Here is a 21,734-nt window from a genome sequence, read left to right on the forward strand (position 1 = left end):
TTCCACACGGTTTTGTCTTTGGAATTCTGGCTATCATTCTCTAAGTGTGTGTGTGTGTGTGTCACTTTGTAAAGGCTTAGTGTATATTGTTGGTCCAGAGCAGACGTTAGCAAAATACGGTCCGCGGGCCACATCCGGCCCTTTGTGCGTCCCTGTCCGGCCCGCATGAGGCCAATCGTAAATTATATTTGATTACAACTTAATTTAAAAAATTAAATCAGTGCCGTGCGTGCAATACAACTGTTTTACTTTTATTTTGAAAGGTGTCGCAGTTCCGTGTAGCGTATGTGTATGTGAGCTGTGCGTGAAGGTGAACAGTGCGAAGTAATGCTGCCCGAGAAATGTGTGCTGACCCTCAGAAAAGAAAAGTTGACAAGGAGCGCAGTGTTTTCAACAAGACATGGACTGCCAAGTATTTCTTTACAGAAATGAAAGGTAAAGCCGTGTGCCTGATTTGTGGTACACAGGTCGCTGTGTTTAAAGAATAGAATTTGAGTCGCCACTACACGACCAAGCATGAGAAAAAATACATCAGTCTGATAAACAGCGCGCATCAGCGGCTGATGCATTGCTAGCAAAACTGCAAGCCCAACAAGGACTTTTTATCAAACGTCACACCCAGAGATGCAGCGGCTTTGTCATTTGAGGAAAAGTTAAAGAAGTTAAGAATAAATTGTACTGATTAATGATTGTTTTTTTTATTTGACCTATACACCACAATTTCACATAGCTTGATATATAAATATAAACAGAATAATTGTATTCTTCTAATTATCAGTACCAGCTATTTAAAATAAATAATTTAGTGCATTTTACAGAAGAAAATTAAGCAGGTTTAAGTTATCGTAGGTGTGGCCCTCTGACACACTCAGGTTTTTCATGTGGCCCCTTGTAAAAATTAACTGCCCACCCCTGGTCCAGAGAGATTATTTCTGTTGTTCAAGGTGTCAGCTATCATGGATAACTGACGTTGTAACATGTTCAACAACTGTTTGTGTTGCCCCTTAAATTGCCTGTGTGTGTTTTTTTATGTGTGTACGTGTTGTTAGGTTACGGATTCTAGTTATTGCTCTGACTCCAAATTGCGATCAACACTTAACACATAAATTGCTATGTCCTAATCCACACACTGGCGCACCTAACAATTTTGCGAGTTCGTTCTGTCAAAGAGAAGACCAGTAGATCAATCAGACCAAATTTACCAATTATTTATTCCTGACAAAGCGCACTAATACAGGCCTGGGTCCCGGGTCCCTCACACTAAAACTCGTGCGTTTTTGTGACCACCAAAAGACGACACATTCTTCCGGGTTGCCCAGTTTTAAAGAAACACAATATGAATATTAAAGCATGCAAAATATTGTGAGATGATTGGTCGATGGCCATCTCCTCCCCGGTCCAGGTGTCGCTGAGGTCAGACGGTTGGGTTTTTTCCTCGAAGGCCGGTCTCATAGACGTGCTGTTGTTCTCGTTTCCTAACCGACCTTGGGATGGTCTCCTCCCGTACTCCCTATCCGGGCCTATTCCACAACACTTCGAAGAAAACAAGTTCATGCAGTTCGCCTGCACATTCCTCGCCCCCCACCAATCCACACGTGCACTCTAATACTAGATATTAATATGATTATAAGTTTAACACAACCTTAAAAAATATGTTTGCAAACTCCCAAAAGCACATTTCCCTTTATTGTCAACCTAGATGTGCTCCTTCATCAGCCATTTGCTCCAAAATGTCTTCAGGCATCTGCTGGCCGCTGCTTGTCTGCAGATGTAGTGTGTGCGTGTGTGTTGATGCAGCAGAGTTGCACGTGTGTAACAGTAACAGATCTCATTCTATAAATATCTTATCCTCCAGCTGAACGCGGGCTAAAAATAGAATTTGTCTCTCAGAGCTGCTCCCTAGCGGAGCGCAGAAGGAGTGCATCGATTTGATCTTGAAACGCAGTCAGTGAATTCTTTAGTGAATGGTATTCAAAGATGACAAGTCATCACCTGAATCATTTTGTAATATGATTGTGACAGGTTAATTTGAATTACCAATGTTTCGGTGCCTGTGTATGCGTGTCTGCATGCAGAAAGACAACGGTTAACCAAATGTTGCTAATGGAAGCCTCTGGGTCACAGCCAACCATCTGTGCCGCTGCATGCAATGGTGTGTGTGTGTGTGTAGATGTGTGTAAGTGTACGTGTGTGTAGACGTGTGTAAGTGTATGTGCAGGTTCATTTCAAATATATTGATTTTGTTATTGCTGTACATATGAAGATAATGACGAAATAAGGTCAAATAGTTGAGAAGTGTACTGTACTTCGTTACACAGACTTCACCTTTTTTAATCTTGATATGGTTAAAAAAAAAGCCAAACTAATACCAAAACTATCGAAAAAACTCACACAATGTACATACAAAGTACTAAAATAAATGAACAAAATCTAACAAACCTGCTGTAAAGATCAAAACTAACTGAATAAAAAAACAATTTAGGACCAAGTAATGGACTAAGTCTGTTTGAGTGTGTAGTTCACCAACTGACATGATTAACTAACTAGCTAAGCAAGTAAATAACTAACCAACTGCCCTAATAACAAACTTATTCTGACCAACTTACAAATAAATCGCTGAATGACAAACCGGATAATTCACTGAATGGCCATCGCAACAACTAACTAACGGAGTGATTGACAGAAATAAAATGGTCCAAGCCTCTTTAAAGACTTAAAAAAGGTAGCAGTAGCTTGGGCCTTCTCAACTATTCTTACTCAAGGACCCACAATTGTCTTACAAGACGTTTCCTCTACTCATCACGTCCAAGCTCCCAAGAGCACCCTCTGCTGATAGCGCCACCAGACTGTAATGTGTCTACAAAATTGTAACGGGCTGACGCTGCAATTGCACAGACGGCGGCGTGGGTGAGGCTTTATGCAGTGTGACGTGTGCTGCTATGTGTATTAATCCTGTGTACTGCAGCCCTGTCAGTGCACATCTGTCACCAAACATCTGTGCACTGTGCCAAGCCTATCTTTGTCTACAATATGTGGCAGAAGTAAGACACCTAAAAGCATGTCATCTTTTTTTATTACAAGCAAATTTAATGTATACGGTAAACAGTACATAGTACATCACAGATACTAAATCTCAGCAGTATATCTACATACATACTATATTTCAATATACAGTTGAACCCTGGAAGTCAACCACCTCGGTAGGCCACATATTTGTTTGACACAATTTTTTTTTTTTACTTCTTGACAGCATTAGCAATCAGTTTGACCTGCCCTACTCCTCTTTGCTCTCCTTTTCATGCTTCACCTTGCTCGCCTTCTTTTATCTCCACACACATCCTCCGCTGCCCATGTCATTCTTCATCCATTTTCTCCCTCTTCTCCTGAAAAAGAAGAACTCAGAGCTTCATGTCAACTTCATCTTATCATCTCCAACCAACCTCTCTTCAAACTAATAGTAATGGATTACCATTACCTTTACATATAGTGTGTGTTTGTGTGTGTGTTGTGGGTGGGGTTACCATGGGGGTTATTGATGGCACTGACCTTCAGTCTCACGGAATGATGGGTGACCTGCTCAATAATAGATTGGACGCTCTCCCATCAGCCGGCAGTTGTCCATGAGAGAGTGACAGATATACGAGGCTTTTTATTCGCTGCGTCTCCAGGTCGATTTGGCCCGTGGGCACCTGATGTCGTCCATGTACATTGTTGTTTTTTTTTTTTAATATTATTAGTATGCTGAATTCGTCATGTTGAAAAAGTTGAAGCAAGTTTCAGCATCTAAGATTGCCAACCCCCTGGAGTAGTTGGTTCAGTTGCTTTGATTGTCTAGTTCCTTTGGTTATGAATTGGTGAAATTGTTATTTCAGAGGTATTACGTTGATATATTATAAATTATATTGATACGTAGATGTGGAGTCAAAGTCAGGCAGTGTTGCTTAATTTTTTTTTTCTGCGAGCGCCATTGTGGGGACTACGAAACAGTGTGCCCGCTGCCTACACCTGCCAGGGGTCACCGGGAGCTTTACCCCTTTGTTGTTTTTCCACTTGAGCAGCATAGTGTGTGTGTGTGTGTGTGTGTGTGTGTGTTTCTGTGTGTTCACATTAAACAAACACACCAGGACTTAACCTTTAAACCACGTTATGAAAACACACAATGAGGGGGCCTCAATATTTTTCTGTGCACGTGTGTGTGTGTGTGTGTGTGTGTGTGTGTGTGTGTGTGTGTGTGTGTGTGTGTGTGTATGCACATAGGTGTGCGTGTGCACGCGTGTGTGTGTGTGTGAGTGTGTTATTAGTCCGTCACACAGCTGTGTTACATGTACTATGTCATGTCATGTGCATGTGTGTGTTTTGTGGGGAAGACCAGAGGCTTTCTTGTTTTGAATTCCTTGACGCCAACTGTCATAATAGACTTGTAAGTGCTGCGAGTGTGTGTGCATGTGTCACATTAAAGAGGAAAACTACCAGAGGCAACCACAACACCCTCATGGCCTTGGAAATGAACTTGTCATTATTACATAATTACACAATGAATTTAACTGGCCCCAATTATACACTAAATACATTTCTGATTACAGTGAGATATGACCATTATTATTTTAGTACTGCGTATACTCGATAAATGTTTTGTGTTTCATTTGTTGTGGTGAGCTGTAAGAGTTTTCTTGTGAAGTAAGTATATTGGGTGGTAAAGAGTGTTGGATTAAAGCCAAATGTCCTTTACCGGTGATCACTTCTTTTGCTGTCGGTATTCTTTGACCATTATTTATGCTAAGCTACGCTGGCCTCTCCTCTTCGCAGCCCGTGGAGCATCCTCCTGTGTGACTGTGACATCATCGATCCAGAAGCGAGGCGGCCTTCAGACGGCCTTGGAAGCAGCAATCACTCTCACTCTCTCTCTCTCACACACACGCACGCACAACACACACACACAGACGTACACTTGCACATACACACACACGCACACTGGCACACGTGTAATGTCCACCCGTGATCAATAGCAGTGCTAATGGGAAGCTAACATACACACATACACACATACACACACACACACACATGCACACTGCTCTGTGTGAAGAGAGAGGATAACGTCACTAATTTGGGTATAACCTTTATATTTTAAGTTTTGATAGTTCTTTTTTCACATTTTGGTATTTCTACTATGTAGGATGAAGGCACTTGGCAACAGGTTTGTTTTTATGTTACATCTTTTTTTTCTTTTGGTGATTTGAGATACCTAATTTTGTTTCTTATTGCATTTTATCACATTACTTTTAAATGTTTCAAATGTTTTAAAGTTTTCTGTTTATGTGTTTAGCCGATGTATTTTTCATTCTTTTCAAGTAATATTGGTCAAGTAATATAAATGTAAATAAATCAAATGTTTACTTTTGATTTTTTTATGTATTGTTATAAGTGTTGTAAATGTAAAATAAATACTATAATAATTATAAATAATAACTGTATGCAGCGAGAATTTGATTAAATGGAGAAAAACAGCCATTTTTAACCAATACATTTAAATGCATATGAATAAATATTCAAATAATTTTAGTATTTATTACATCCCCAAGAGATTTTAGATTGGTGTCAATATGAACGTGGTATAAAGGCAGGTTGGATTTGACCTTTGAACCCTGGCTCTCTGCCTATTGACCCCATACTACTTGCATGTTGTTTATCATTCAAAGGTCAATAGTGCTCTTGTCTGTTGACATTGTTTTAAAGCCTCTCTCGTGCAGCAGGGGATGCTAATTCAGGAAGGCTTCCTATTGGCCGCCTGCGAGGAAGAAGAAAAAGACGATGAGGAGAGAAGAGAGAGAGAGAGTGATGAGTCATGTGACCCAGCGGCACGTGTAAAGCCTCTCCCTTTGCCAGTGCTTCCACTTGGATACAACAGACGCTCTGGACCAATCACGACGCGGCGTCTCTGTGTCATGGTGCTTAGCCGCCGCCACCGCCACTCCACCCCCAATGTCACACTCCAAGTGCCTTTAACCATGTCATGCCCACAAGCAGCAGTCTGATTGCACTGGCTCAAAACATGAGCCATTCTTGTTTAAAATTTAACTACTACAAAATGATGCTTTATGTAAAAATTAAAGTTTAAAAGATTCAAAAGAAGTAAATTATTGCTATTTTGCTGGGCAGCTTGGTCGAGCACTGGTTAGGACGCCCACCTCTGCTCCAGTTTGCTCCGGCTTACCTTTATAAAGTTTGCATGTTCTCCCCGTGCTTGCGTGGGTTTCTCGAATTCTTTTTTGGGTGACATAGATGTGTCATAGATGTGTTCACCCAATTTTATGTTGATCAATAAAACAAATAACGCCGGCTAAATTTTTTCCGTCTTTTCAGAAATCGCTACAGTGTGAATTTGGAGGGTACAATATATTTCCAGAGGATGGAGATGATTGTCAAAACGTGTGCGTTTTCAAGCATGTTGAGGCCTCCTAAACTTCGATTAACTCGTGGAAAGAATAACTATACAGGCACAGATTCAGAGTGATGATTTTTCAATTTTTGGAGCAATGAGAACAATGCTGCCACTTGTGGCCAAAGCATGTGAGTGCTCTTGTTTGCTGCAGTCAGCCTTCTGTCATAATGGCTCACTGGTGAGTCATATTGCATATAGTAGTCTCTCTCTCTCTCTCTCTCTCTCTCTCTCTCTCTCTCTCTCTCTCTCTCTCTCTCTCTCTCTCTCTCTTTCTCTCTCTTTCTCTCTCTTTCTCTCTTTCTCTCTCTCTCTCTCGCTCTCTCTCTCTCTCTCTCTCTCTCTCTCTCTCTCTCTCTCTCTCTCGCACACACACATACACACACACACGCTCATGGGATTAAAGGATGAGTATTGTCACTGTAACAAATGTTGGCTCTCTGCCTCATGATATAGTGCAAACAGTTTATGTATTTATTTCTATTTGAAGGCGTGTGTGTGTGTATGTCACTTTTTTGTCTGTGGGTGGATTTCAGCTTCTTCACCAAGTCGCCAAGTTGAAAACAAGATTAAAAAAAAAAAGGAAAATTAAGATAAATCTTTAGAATAAAATCAAACCATAAAAACATACCAGAGATCGTGGTACTCAAGGTCATGTTATAACATTTAGGGTTCAAGTTAGGCACATTGAGCTGACAAACAACTGAACTGGTTATTGTTTTGGTCCAATTTTAAATCCATTTGCTTGTGTTGTTCTATTTGCTAGTTAGCGCAAACCTAACCAGAGCTTGTGTCCTCGCTCACTTTGGGAGCATCCTGCAAGTGATCAAATTTCCTTTTTAACTGCTTGAACAGGTTAACAGTGAAGTAACTAAAGGAAATTTGAGCATTACACTTTCTAGCTGGAATTCGTATATATATATATATATATATATATATATATATATATATATATATATATATATATATATATATATATATATATATATATATAGGGGAATCACACTCCTCAGCCTCCCTGGTAAGGTCTATTCAGGGGTGCTGGAGAGGAGGGTCCGTCGGGAGGTCGAACCTCGGATTCAGGAGGAGCAGTGTGGCTTTCGTCCTGGCCGTGGAACAGTGGACCAGCTCTACACCCTCGGCAGGATCCTCGAGGGTGCATGGGAGTTTGCCCAACCAGTCCACATGTGTTTTGTGGACTTGGAGAAGGCGTTCGACCGTGTCCCTCGGGAGGTTCTGTGGAGGGTGCTTCGGGAGTACGGGGTGCCGAGCCAACTGATAAGGGCGGTTCGGTCCCTGTATCACCGATGCCAGAGTCTGGTCCGCATTTCCGGCAGTAAGTCGGATTCGTTCCCAGTGAGGGTTGGACTCCGCCAAGGCTGCCCTTTGTCACCGATTCTGTTCATAATTTTTATGGACAGAATTTCTAGGCGCAGCCGAGGCGTTGAGGGGGTCCGGTTTGGGGACCTCAGCATCGCGTCTCTGCTTTTTGCAGATGACGTGGTGCTGTTGGCTTCTTCAGGCCGTGATCTCCAGCTCTCGCTGGAACGGTTCGCAGCCGAGTGCGAAGCAGTCGGGATGAGGGTCAGCACCTCCAAATCCGAGTCCATGGTCCTCGATCGGAAAAGGGTGGAATGCCCTCTCCGGATCGGGGATGAGATCCTGCCCCAAGTGGAGGAGTTCAAGTATCTTGGAGTCTTGTTCACGAGTGAGGGGAGGATGGAGCGTGAGATCGACAGGCGGATCGGTGCAGCGTCGGCAGTAATGCGGACCCTGTACCGGTCCGTTGTGGTGAAGAGAGAGCTGAGCCAAAAGGCAAAGCTCTCAATTTACCGGTCGATTTACGCTCCTACCCTCACCTATGGTCACGAGCTATGGGTCGTGACCGAAAGAACGAGATCTCGGATACAAGCGGCCGAAATGAGTTTTCTCCGCAGGATGTCCGGGCTCTCCCTTAGAGATAGGGTGAGAAGCTCGGTCATCCGGGAGAGACTCGGAGTAGAGTCGCTACTCCTCCACGTTGAGAGGAGCCAGATGAGGTGGCTCGGGCATCTTATCAGGATGCCTCCTGGACGCCTCCCTGGGGAGGTGTTCCGGGCATGTCCCACCGGTAGGAGACCCCGGGGACGACCCAGGACGCGCTGGAGAGACTATGTCTCTCAGCTGGCCTGGGAACGCCTTGGGATCCCCCGGGATGAGCTGGATGAAGTGGCTGGGGAGAGGGAAGTCTGGGAGTCCCTCCTGAAGCTGTTGCCCCCGCGACCCGACCCCGGATAAGCGGAAGAAGATGGATGGATGGATGGATATATATATATATATATATATATATATATATATATATATATATATATATATATATATATATATATATATATATATATATATGTGTATGTGTGTGTGTGTGTGTCCGTGTGTGTATGTGGGGGGGGTCATTATTGGCTGGTAACCAGTTTGTGTGTTGTATTAACATAATATATAACCCATATACACACATAGAAATACAAACAGGAATAAGGATTATAGAATGAAAATGATCCTCCCCGGGCACCAGCCTTCCCCACGCTCCAATGACTGAGAGATCCAACACAATTGTTTCCTCTGAGTACACACAAACACACACACGCAAGCATTGCGAGCAGAGGGGAGATATCCTCACATAACCTCTGCAAACTCATTCAAAATGCTGCATGATGACAGCTCATCTTACTTACTGCTCCAAAACGCAAACAGACAAAGCTGCACCTTAACACGCACCATCACACACACACACAAGCATGAGTGCGTGCACACACATGCTCACACTAACACACACGCACGGGTGCACACACACACACACACACGCACACACACACACACTGGGGAATTCCATTTGTATTTTTTAAATGTATTTATTTAATATTGTTTTATTCATTTAGCAGCATTTTTGTCTCGCTTGATAATTAAATGAAGACAGAAACTGCAACATTCACGCCTTCTCAATGAAAAAAAAAGTTGTATAATATGTACAGGTATACATTTTATAGGCTAATTGTGCACTACATTAGAATACAGTATAAATTCACTCTCTTTCCGAAGTATACAGCATAGTGTGAGTCTAAGCCCCACGTAACTGATGTATCAGCACATAGGTATTATTGTAGACATATATTGTGTTCATAGATATAGTCAGTCAGCCTGTCTCTCTTGCTGTCTCTCGCTCTGTCTCAGACACGCCTATGTGCACACACAAACTCAAGGACGAGATTTGGTGGCCCAAGGTCATGTGATTCGACATGAGCAGCCAATATACTAGCAACCTCTGTATTTTTCTGTGTGTGTGTGCGTTCATAAGATTGTGTGTCTAAAAAAAAAAAAGTTGATTCTTGTGTCTGTGGTTGTGTGTGTGGACACGCACCCCGACACGATGACATCCCGCCCATTTATTTGGTTTTGTTTGTTCGCTGGTCAATGAATGAGCAGTGTGACCTCATTCATACCAGTCATTGATCAGCATCCCCTCTGAAAACTAACCCTCAACCTCATTTGCTGATATTACATCAATAACATGCACGTGTTCAACTTACCAAAAACACAACTGCAGTACCGCATCATAAGGCACACTTAAAAGCCTTTACTTTTCTCAAAAACCAAAGCTGGGCCTTTAATAAGGTGTGATTTTTGTGTGGACCGAATTCCAAAATCTGCAAATGCTCCTGTGTGGCTGCCGTAATATGTAGACGTAATAACTACGAGGCACAATTGAGGCTTTCTGGAAAGCCGGGGTCATTGCCAAAGAGTAATGTCATAACCACAAGACAACGACGAGAGGGAACTTGGCATGTTTAATGGCGAACTTGCCCAGCTGTTTAATTTGGATACAGATAAGGCTAGATATGGTACTTTCACACTGGACAGTATCATTACAACCAAAAACTTAACTCAGAAAATGTTAAAATTTGGGGCGTTAAAATCAACTCTCGAAAATTCTGCACAAATTTTAACAATCCAGTTTTTGTGAATCATGATTTAATGCTGCAGTTCAGTTCATTGTGCTTCTCCTTCTGGTTTGCAAGTCTTTTGTTGGAAACCTTAATCCCTGTCTTGAAATCAGACTCAAAAGCCTAATAGAATCCCGAACTGACCGTGGCTTCAAATTTTACTATTTAATTATTTAATAAGACTAACAAAAAAATAAATGAAAATGAATAAATATATTTTCATTTAACTGCTATTGTATGTGAGGCCCACACATTGCTCCATTTCTGATCTAAAAGCATGTTGGGTCACATCAGCGTTGTGTCACATCAGCACGTCTCATCCTCTGCGGGCACCCGCACGACTAACCCTAACCCTAACCCTAACCCTAACCCCCCCCCCCACCCGGTGCCTTTTTTTCCTCACAGATGCTCAGGAAGCCTTGAATTGCCCTCGACCTGACCTTCACATTTCATCAGCCAATGAGATGAGCTCTGGCAAGCTGCACGGCTTCACGTTTTCGCATACTTTATGATTATCTCAGCATTCTGCGCAGTGAAGCTGGCTTAAAAGGCTCCTCGCTGGTGTATTTTCTCCCTCGACTGATGCGTTCTCGGAGCCTCGTTCATGAAGCCATGCACTTTTATTTTTATTGTTCAGGTGCTACAGTAAGAGAACAGAATGCAACTTGCTATAAACTGGTTCTACCTGAGAGCGGCTAAGCGAGTTCCTCGTCACACAAATACCACTGCCAGATCAAATCCATTTAATGTTTTAGGGTATTGCTAGGGTGCTTATATATATCTTAGTCGCTTTTCCTCCATTTACCCATTTCAGAGCATTTTTGCTCATATCTCTTCTTTAAACAAGTATCCCCACCTGATCCATGAAAACGACCGCATCCTCACTGTGTGATGTCACAAAGTGAGCAGCCCCACCCCCTTACCGCTCCTGCTGACTAAACACATGCCCAGTGTAAAGAGAAGCTGTCCCTGCAACTTGACTTCACATGCAGATTACAAAACATTTCCACATACCCTCCACAATTTGATCAGGTACGAATCATTGTTTTGTGCATTAAATAAGTTTTTTACTGTGTAATTTTGAAATGTCCTACTTTGTGCGCTGTCAATGAATGCACCTCGTCTCAATAGAGTCGCTGTTTTAGTGAACGTCTTACTTGCGGGTTAGTAAAATAGCCAACAAAATAACTCATATTTCATAAGTAATTAGATTACCGTTGTGATATATCAATTTATATAGTATATAATAAAGTTTAATATAGTATGTCCAGCTCCTTTAATTAAAAAAGATGATCATATTTCTCATCAAGATTAAATACATTTGTGGCCTTTCTTACAGGATGATTAGGCTTTGTATCATTAGCGCTTGTCAACATGCTAGAGAATGGGCATTCCCCGCATGCTTTGTTTGGTTAGAACTACAACAGATCACAGCCGACTAGCTTTGCAGCCACTTTTCTTTGCCCCACTGGAGAGGGGGATGCCTCGCAATACTCAGTAGCAGCTCTTCCAAGTAGGCTAAAGTTGAAGGTCATCCCCTTGAGCTGCAGATTGAAGCATCGAATCAGCAGGCAAAAGAGCCTTTTAGGCACACAGGATGAATGAAGCTGGCGACCGTGTGCGACCACGGAAGCGTCCAGGCATGTCATTAAATTGCCCTGTATCTCCAGCTGCAGCCCATCAAGCGCAGCCATCAATCACAGCACTGGTGACTCGCTAATACTCCCACCCAGTGCAGCATCAGGACCACCACGCCCAAGACCTTGAGAAGGAGCAACACGCTCTGCGATGAGTCAAGGCCAAACAGCGCATGTTCATGCCTAATGCCTGAGCAAATACAGTCTTGAAATGGCAAACGTTTGCTTTTAAATGGGAAATTAGAACATTTTAACATAAATTCCAATAGTAACACAACCTGTTAAGGCAAAATTATAATAAACTGCCTTTTTAGCGGCAAAATATGTGTTCATGTCTTTTTGTTAGCAAATGTACTCTTAATAGCAAAATATTGCATTTCAATATTAAAGTACCATTGGATGCCCAATATAACCTGTTCCTGAGCCAATGTTTTGAGACAGTTCATGACATGTTCATGCCAATAAAGTAGCTTTTTGTTAACAAATAAAGAGTTTTGATGGCAAGATAAAACATAAATATGGCCGTGACCTGTTCGGCATATGCGCACACAGGCATAAACAGATGCACAAGCGGCCAATATTAAGTGATAGTGTTGCTATGGAGAGATGCCAAAATTGGCATCGCCTACTTGGGTTTAATTGATCTTGGTTAGGGCAAAAAGATACTGTACTGTTTTCAGTGAAAACCATAATGGCTAATTTCAATGAAGCAATCTGTTGTCATGGGTGAGCAAATATAGTGTTTTCAAATGGCAAAGCCTTCCTGGCCGAATGCCAAGGTGTGAAGCCGTTTTGTAAGCAAATAGTGACCAAATGTGACATTTAAATGCACAACTAATCTGCCTTATCATGAATCACTCATTTTCAATGAAAACATCGTCTTTCAAGGTCAACTACAATGCCAAATATTGTGTCAAATGTGTCGTTAAAGAAAAAAAAACTTTTTCATGCTCAATTTGAGCAATCTCATAAATAGTACTTTGGGAGCCTTGTATAGCATTTATCTTTACAGTCTGTCTACTAGTAAACAAGTTAAGATGAAAAGCGATCCCGCAGGCTTGTTGCCTTGGAATAACGATTCAGTTTGTAGATTTACAACAGCGAGGACGGGGTGTTCTCAGAGCGCCCCCTTGGCAGCAATGCGGGCTGTCAGCTGCCACGCATAGCGACGAAGCTTAGTGACCGCTCGACCTCGCCATTGCTGTGGTGGTGGTGGCGGTGGGACGGCTGACAGCGAGGAGGTGAATGTGAAGGCCAGACATCCAAATGTCAGCGTTCCAAAACTCACTCGCTCTCCATTTACAACTGGAAATCACATGGGATCAACCTCTCATGCCCTCATACTTGACTATTCTTGCTGCTGTTCACGTTCACATCTGTCCATGTGGCATTCTGGTCAAAGAGAAAATTCTTGTACGATTGTCAATAAAATGGTGATTGTGGTCGTGATTTTCGAAATGCAATGTTGTTTATTATCCTATAAATGCATGTGAGCCACGTAAATGTACTAAGGAAACAAGTATCATTTGGCTGGGTGATGATTTTTACCGTCATTAAATGACTACAAACACATGCAACTAAATGTGGGCATTCTCTGCTAGTTTACGTACTGCATGTGCAAGCCTTGATCTCCTGATGGCTGGTCAGAAGTTGCGTGGTCTTGCGGAATCTTTGGGCCACCTTGAAAAATACATGTCAACAAAACACTCTCGCTCTCACCCTAAAGCTTGGGCTTTCCTTCGCTCCATCCTCTTATGATCCCTAATTGCACCCAGGTCCAGCAGAGTGTCCACAAATGGTGACGCCATTTCAGTTGAGATTTAGACGGGTTTAACAGTAAAAATGTGCTTTTATAGCCGATTAATCTGAAATACATAATATATCATAAATTACCAAAATGATCTAGCCAGGTAAAAAAAAGGGCCATCTTTGGAACACGGAAAATCCTGGCTTTAGACTTACCACAGCTCGTGACACTAAACTCGCTTCGTAGTATAACCTGTTGTGTTACATTCGAGACTACACAGGCTATAATATTACTAAAGGTTGTTATTGCAACACCGACATTCTGTTTTTAACATCGTCCCTGAACTTTTAACACTGGTATATTTGCATGATACAGTAGTAAAATGAGTAGGAATGCATGTTGTACATCGATGACGAGACTGCATCCTCGGACTGTTGTAGATGGGCTAAATATAAATGTGCAACATAAAAGTTGAGTAGCTAATTGGATTGTTTTAGATGGACAGCAGTAAATGATGAGAAATGGAATGTGTTATACTGAACTTTTTTTTTTCCGTCCTATGTGCTAATCTGGTACCCAAGTGATGACTGTTTTAGCAGGACTTTTACTATTCACCTGTCACCAGATATGGCAGCTTTATTTGAAAGAGTTTGTGTGTGTGTGTGTGTGTGTGTGTGTGTGTGTGCGTGTGTGTGCGTGTGTGTGTGCGCGTGTGTGAAAATATAAAAGGTTAACACTTTGAGACAGGTGATAGCCACAGTGGACCATGTCATTTGAGGTTTGACCAGCATTACTGACCTTAGGACAAATGCTAAGTGCATGTGTGTGTCTGTCTCTGTATGCCTGTGTATTTGTTCCACCTGCATGTCGTGGCATGCTGTCTGTCTGAGAGAACATATCTATAAAACATGGGAACATTACGAAAATTGGAAATGAATAAAAAGACACTTGTCACATTCCAAAATGTACACACACATTTGCACGCACGCACACACACACACGCACATGCACGACCTCTACCAAGACCCAACAAAAGTATATGGTGGATGATAAACTGAAGAATATGATTTATTACTCCAACTTTTTCTGTTGTGAAAGGTCACAATTATCACTGACAAGGATACAATTGCATGACAGTAATTGTAATAGTGTGAGAATACATGTGATGGTTCTGTTTGCTACTATTTACTCTTCCCCTATGTTCCGTTTCCCTATGCATGACTGCTGTACAGACTTCTTCATATGCGGTAACTTTCGAAATTATCAAAATATTCTTGCACAATGCTTCCCCCAGAAAGGCTCATGCTCACTTGAGCAAGTCAAAGCCTGTTTGACATTGTTATTATTTTAAGTTTGTTAGTGAATAATACTGCAGAATATTGTAAGGGAGGAGGAGACTGTAAATTCATTATTATTAAAACAGTCCTTTCTCAGTGGTGGATAATGTTTTTCTCCGGTCCAGTAGGTGGTGACAACTACGGCATTTAAAGGTGATAAAAAGACAAACGTTATGTGGCAGCTTGTGACGACGAAATTCATCCAGACAATGAAAACACTGCTCCCAAACATTCCAAAGCGTTGGTTGAGGCATGTCGACTGAAAAATGGGATCAACAAATTGATGATTCACGTTTAGAGGAATGAGAAACAGGAAAGGAGTGGAACTAGCTAGATCCAGACAATAGGAAAAAGTCAAGTCAGTTCAAGTTTATTTATTTAGTCCTTAACCACAGAAGTAAAAGACAAATTTGAAATTTCTTGTATTGGGAGCACAACTCAGTAAAGATCCATGCATGCCTTTTACTAGCGACTCACTCTAACATCCACATATAAGAGAACATATGTGAGCCATACTGTAAATCTTTTTGGAAGACCCCTTCAGAAACTACACTCATAACTCCTTTTGAATCCACTTCAAGGAGTGTAACCCCAAAATTTCCGCTTCAAACCAAAATGGCTGAATTCCTGTTCATTTATAGCTATGGGTCCTTAAGACATTTTTATGCATCCCATATTGACACTTTTGTCTACTGTTTATTGTTTATTTATTTAATATTATTTATTTATATGTAGACACTTTCATCTGCTTTTTATTGTTTATTTGTGAAATATTTTTTATTTATTTGTTGACACTTTTGTCTGCTGTTGTTTATTTGTTTATAATCTACTGCGGATCTATTCTCTCTTGTTTTGTTGATTTTGCCCGATGTTTATATTGTCTATCTGTGTATGTATTTAATTGTTCATTCATACTATTACCCCCCAGGGATCAATAAAGTATCTATCGATCGATCGATACGACATAATATAATATATAATATAATCTATAATATAGGGTGGCTCAGTTGCGCACTGGTTAGCACGTCCACCTCACAGTTTGGAGGGTGTGGTTTCGATTCCACCTCCAGCCATCCCTGTGTGGAGTTTGCATGTTCTCCCCGTGCCTGCGTGGGTTTTCTCCGGGCACTCCGGTTTCCTCCCACATCCCAAAAACATGCATGGTAGGCCGATTGAACACCCCAAATTGTCCCTCTGTGTGAATATGAGTGCTGATGGTTGTTTGTCTCTGTGTGCCCTGCGATTGGCTGGCAACCTGTTCAGGGTGTCCCCCGCCTACTGCCCGATGACTGCTGGGATTGGCTCCCGTGGGGACAAGTGGTACAAAAATAATGCAATAATAAAATAAATAATCCAGTAATTCGTATAATTATATAATGTTTCCCCCACTCTGATTATTTTCTTAGAGGATCGTTTTTATTTGGGTTGGTTTAGTAGTTATTGTTACTGATCGAAGTGTGAAATGTGTGTTTGTGTGCATGTGTGTCATTGAGCTTGATTGCAGTGTAAACAGAAGCGCCCTCTACAGATCACAAGTGTCACTGCAACCCTCCTTCTATGACTCTGCCGCCTGGCTTCGCGGCGCCTCATTCACTAGAAGATGGCGGACTGCGCTTCACTATTAGATGAGGAACTCTCGTCCTTCGTCTTCAATTACCTGACAGAGAATCCCGACAGCCAGGTAAGACCTCCGGTTGGTGCATGTGAGAGTCTTGGTTCGGCTCGTCCCGCGGCTCCCTTCTTCGTTTTGACTGGTCTCCATCACTACCACCGGTGCTTGGAGCGGCGAGAGGCCGGCTTGAGGGAGCCCTTTGCCGGCTTGTCAGCAGCAACTTGCACGCTCAGTGCTCCGCGGTGTCTTGACTTGCGGCGTTCACGTGGAGGATTTGACATCACCTTCGCTTCGGAGGATTCGTGGCAGACAAATGTGTGGTTTTACGCGGTGGAGGTGTGCGTGTGGGCGCTCAGCCCCCCCTTCCTGCAGCTGGGGGACTGCGGAGCCGCACTTTGGAAACTTTTTGACGCATTCTTTACGGGGAAGTTAGCTGTCAGTGTAACCCGGCGTGAACACGTGGTTGAACCGTCAGCGCATGCAGCGAGCCCCGAGAGGGGGACCAAGATGACCCCCCCGGAAAGACTTTTTTATCAGCATTTTGTTATCACAATACACCTGCTTGTATATTTGATTGCACGATTTTGCTGTTGAATTAAGACCGCGCGTACTGGTGAGAAGCTGTTACGTGTGCTGGTGGAAGCTGTTACGTGTGCTGGTGGGAAGCTGTGACGTTGACGGTTCTCTGCTCCTCGCAGACCGCTCGCTGCCCCTCCAAGTTGGGTCAACTCTCACGGTGCTCCGTAGCTGGGGTAGCATTGTGGTTGAGACATTATTTGACGTTTATAGTGGTATTAGTGAAAGGTGGCGCTGTTTGGGGGGGTGATGTCCCCAAACGTGTGACTAGCTTTTCTTTTAAACCATGCTGTATATATTGGATATGTGTGCGTACTGTTTTCCTGCCGTAGTCAAATCGCCGTTCAAGCGAATGGTCAAGGTGCGTTTGTGCACCTTGCGATCAAGCGCAACTTTTCCGAGATGAGAAGTGGTACACAAATCCAACCACGTATGGGATAATGTTGTGCGCCGATGTGTTTCGGAGGCCATCCCCTGCGGTTTCCACGTGACGCGTTGCGCTTAACATGCGATGGTGAGAAATAAAGGCGAATGAAATCTAAAATGTGGTCATTTTGGTACGAAGCTCCGCCAACGTCTGTCGTATGACAAGACAGAGCGGCTTGGGATCAAGGCTCTAATCCCTCATCTTGCTCCTGGATGGATGCCGCGCTTCCAAAACACGCACAAGCATGCTTAGTTAGACCCCCCAGGCCCCTCCCCACCTTCATCTAATCCATCTCCCAAGATGCACCCCAAACCTATCCACCCACCTTCCCTGATATAGCCACTGCATCACTGCTGTGTGACATTGGTGACTGCATCATGTGTTCAAGCAGATTGGCACTTGAAGCAGGTTAAGTGTGTGTGTGTGTGTGTGTGTTTGTGTGTTCACGTGTTTGTGTGCACGCGAGTGTGTGTGTGTGCATGAAGCGGTCTATTTATAACTCACCGTATTAACCTTTACATTCAACTGCATTGTGACATTGCAATATTCAGCATTTAATCTCGCTGCACACGTTAGTTCATGGTGTGACCTTGATCCTAATATTCAGGCTTGCGACCACATTGCAATGCTCCCGTGAGGAAAAACAAGCGCCACCAGTCCATGTGTCAACTTCCAAATGAGGTCGACGTGCATGTAACGTTGCACCAGGCTTCATAAATTATGAGGAAAGTGTGCCCGTGTGTATCAGAATTACAGGAATAACAACTGTCTGCTTTGAATCTTATCATTTGCGTTAATATTTACTTAGGGTTATTAAACGGTGCCCTCTCTCTCTCTCTGTCTCTCTGCCACTTCGTGACTACGTTGCTCCCCCCCCCTCCCGTAATACTACTCCTCGTGATGTGTTACAGAACCGAGCTGCTGCAGTCATGTGAGTCGTAGTGGAGGAGGGAGGCAGGAAGGGAGGCGTTAACGTGACGTCGACGGTGGCGCACCTCCTCCTTTTCCCTCCAGCATGTGACTCTTCCTCTTCTCTCTTTGGGCTGGCTGGCTGGCTGTCATTCCCCCTGTTGCACATTCACACGTTTTCTTTTTTCCCATTTTGAGCAACGTTTGTCGCAGCCAGTTTCAAAGGGGATGTATATAATGTGGAAAAATGAGTAATGTTTGCCCATGAATAGCGTTGTCTCGATGACTGATTGCCCATCCATCATGTGTGAAATTAAGCAACCAAGTACATTCTGTATAGGGAGCCCCCACAAACAGTGAAAATAATATTAGAAAATATTATTTTGAATAAATCATTACACATTTTGTTAGCACGTCCGCCTCACAGTTAGGAGGGTGCGGGTTCGATTCCACCTCCGGCCCTCCCTGTGTGGAGTTTGCATGTTCTCCCCGGGCCCGCGTGGGTTTTCTCCGGGCACTCCGGTTTCCTCCCACATTCCAAAAACATGCTTGGTAGGCCGATTGATCACTCCAAATTGTCCCTAGGTGTGAGTGCGAGTGCGAATGGTTGTTTGTCTCTGTGTGCCCTGCGATTGGCTGGCAACCGGTTCAGGGTGTCCCCCGCCTACTGCCCAATGACGGCTGGGATAGGGTCCAGCACGCCCGCGACCCCCGTGGGGACTAAGCGGTTCAGAAAATGGATATAATATAATTCTATATAATTTAGAAAAATCACAGGTCCATTTTATTTATAATGCACGGAGTGATCTAAAGACAAATTGAACAGACCATTACACATTGGCAGGTATTCATGATAACAGCCACCCTGCAACAAAGTTAGTCACAATTGATGCATGTTTGTGTGCTTTAATTCATGTGATGGCTCTTCTCATACGTCATTCATGCCAACCTCCACCTTGCACTGTAGAAATTGAGTCACACAGAATTACCTCCGGTCCATAAAAACATTTTAAAGCGTACATATCAAGTTTCTCAGAATAATAAAGATGGCAGATTTGAAAAACCGTTTGGCCACACCCATTACCTTGTTTGGTAGACCTGCTGTAACAGATGTGACGTAGTGAATAAAAATATGTAATAAAAAACTGAGAAAACTGAACTGAGTAAAAAATAGCCCCCAAACAGATCATAAAAGTATCTCTGCAGCATCTAGAGGGATAGATTACACTTTTCTACAATCTTGGAGACTCCAAGTACACAATAAAATGAATGTAATAGCAAAAAAAGTGGATTTTCCATGATACATACTTTTAATTCAAACTCGCAACAATTAAATGAGCATAAAGTGACTAGCCACAGATAACAAATAAGAAAAAAACACAGGTTGGAATACTTGGAATAATAATTGGTTTAGCCGATGGCGACAAACAACTTGCGCTTTGTAGGATAACCAATCAAGCGCTATGCAACCAACATTTGCAAACTCTCAAACTACAAGTAGCAAACACTTGCAAACTCTCAAACCACAAATAGCAAATGGAAAAGTTAATAAAGCTTAAAGTAATTTCACTGGAGCCCCCCTGTACTCCCACGCACTGTCAGTCAGCAACCTGTGTGTGTGTGTGTGTGTGTGTGTGTGTGTGTGTGTGTGTGTATCATGTGACCATCTCAAATGTCAGTACCTCTCTGAGCACATTTATCCTGATGCTGCAGGTGCAACCGTCATAACCATCATCATCATCATAATAACGGTGTACTATTGGCAGATTGCTCGTTTTTTTTTGGGGGGGGGGGGTGTAGGTTAATAAAGTAAAATATTTTAAAAATCTATATGAAAAATAAATAATAGAATTGCGATGGGAGCAAGACTGGGTCAGCCAGTGGTGTGTCAGCCAGAGGTGTTGACGGTGCTCGGGAAGGTCTGTGCCTCTTTGATGGCCTCCGTCACCACCCGAGCGGCATTCATCAATTCTGCAGAGCATAGATTGCTAACAAAATGTTGCCATCAATTATAACCCAGTTGTCCGGAAGGTATTTATCAGACTGGTAAAGTGGTATTGGTTTGTAAGTGTCGGAGCATGTTTGCGGTTTTAGATGTAGGTCTTGGGGTTATTGCTAATATTCCCACTTTGAGTTGTATATTGAGATTATTTTTACGTTAGGGTTCAGTTTAGAGGGTTAATGTCATGATTAGAAGAACCTTCATCTGAGGTTCACTGAAGTCTCAAAATTGTCCATAGGTGTGATCATAAATTTGTCTACATGCGTTCTGTGGTTGGTAGGCAACCAGTCCAGGTGTACCTTGCAGTCCAGAGTGTTCTGGCTGTACCACGCCTCATGTCCAAAGTCAATCCGAGAGGATAAGTGTCATAGAAAATGGATGAATGGGCTGCTTGGTTAGAGAGTTTGGGTTAGCTGGCTAGGATTAGGGTTAGATAGCTTTGGGTTGGAGGGATGCCTTGGAGGATTAGAATTAGGGGGTTAGGAAGTTACATTTAGAGCGGAGTGTAAGTAGATAGTGGGCAGCCAGGACAGGGCTGTAAAATTGAACATTTCAAACCTACTTCTCCTGTCCTGATGCGTAAATGTCACTGTTTAGTTTAGCAATGTCCCACTTTGATGCATTCTGCGTGATAGGCGGAGGGGGATTCATTTCGATTTTTGCTTCACTGATGTGCGAAAGAAGCTATTTCGCTGATGTGCGAAAGAAGCTATTGCAACGCACTTTCAGAGCGCTAACGTTCGACCTCCAGAATCCATTGGAGGTTGACATAGCATCCGACTCGGATGCACGCCCTCCCCAAAGGAGAGCATTGTGTTTGCGCTCAATAATTCATCAAGGAGCTTACTCAGCTTCTGTTTCGCGTTTCATGATAAGGAAGTTGTGCTCGAAGTTTGGTAAAACCTGTCTGTCATGAGTAGAAGCACACCAAAGTCAAGAGGCCATGCCTGAAAAGACAGACGGGGTTTTAGTTTGAAGCGGCGAATTTCAGGCTCAAATTTCGTAGTGATTGAAACAAACTTACAGCAACAGACGTACATCATGGGAATAACTCAAAATGAGCTAGTAGGTACA

General features: G+C 42.9%; 1 protein-coding gene across 2 annotated transcripts in view; it reads left to right on the forward strand.

Moving 5' to 3' along the window:
- Positions 1 to 16,357: 16,357 nt before the first annotated feature.
- ppargc1b (peroxisome proliferator-activated receptor gamma, coactivator 1 beta) overlaps positions 16,358 to 21,734 on the forward strand; it is a 54,954-nt gene continuing 49,577 nt past the window's right edge. Inside the window, exon 1 of one of the 2 annotated variants that reach the window (XM_049759380.2) lies at positions 16,358 to 16,815. In XM_049759380.2, coding sequence (XP_049615337.1) covers positions 16,735 to 16,815 — 81 coding nt within the window. In that variant the 5' untranslated portion in view covers positions 16,358 to 16,734. The remainder of the gene's footprint in view (positions 16,816 to 21,734) is intronic. The other variant, XM_049759372.2, reaches the window with a different exon arrangement.

Source organism: Syngnathus scovelli, chromosome 1 (assembly GCF_024217435.2).
Source record: "Syngnathus scovelli strain Florida chromosome 1, RoL_Ssco_1.2, whole genome shotgun sequence".
Lineage (NCBI taxonomy): Eukaryota > Metazoa > Chordata > Actinopteri > Syngnathiformes > Syngnathidae > Syngnathus > Syngnathus scovelli.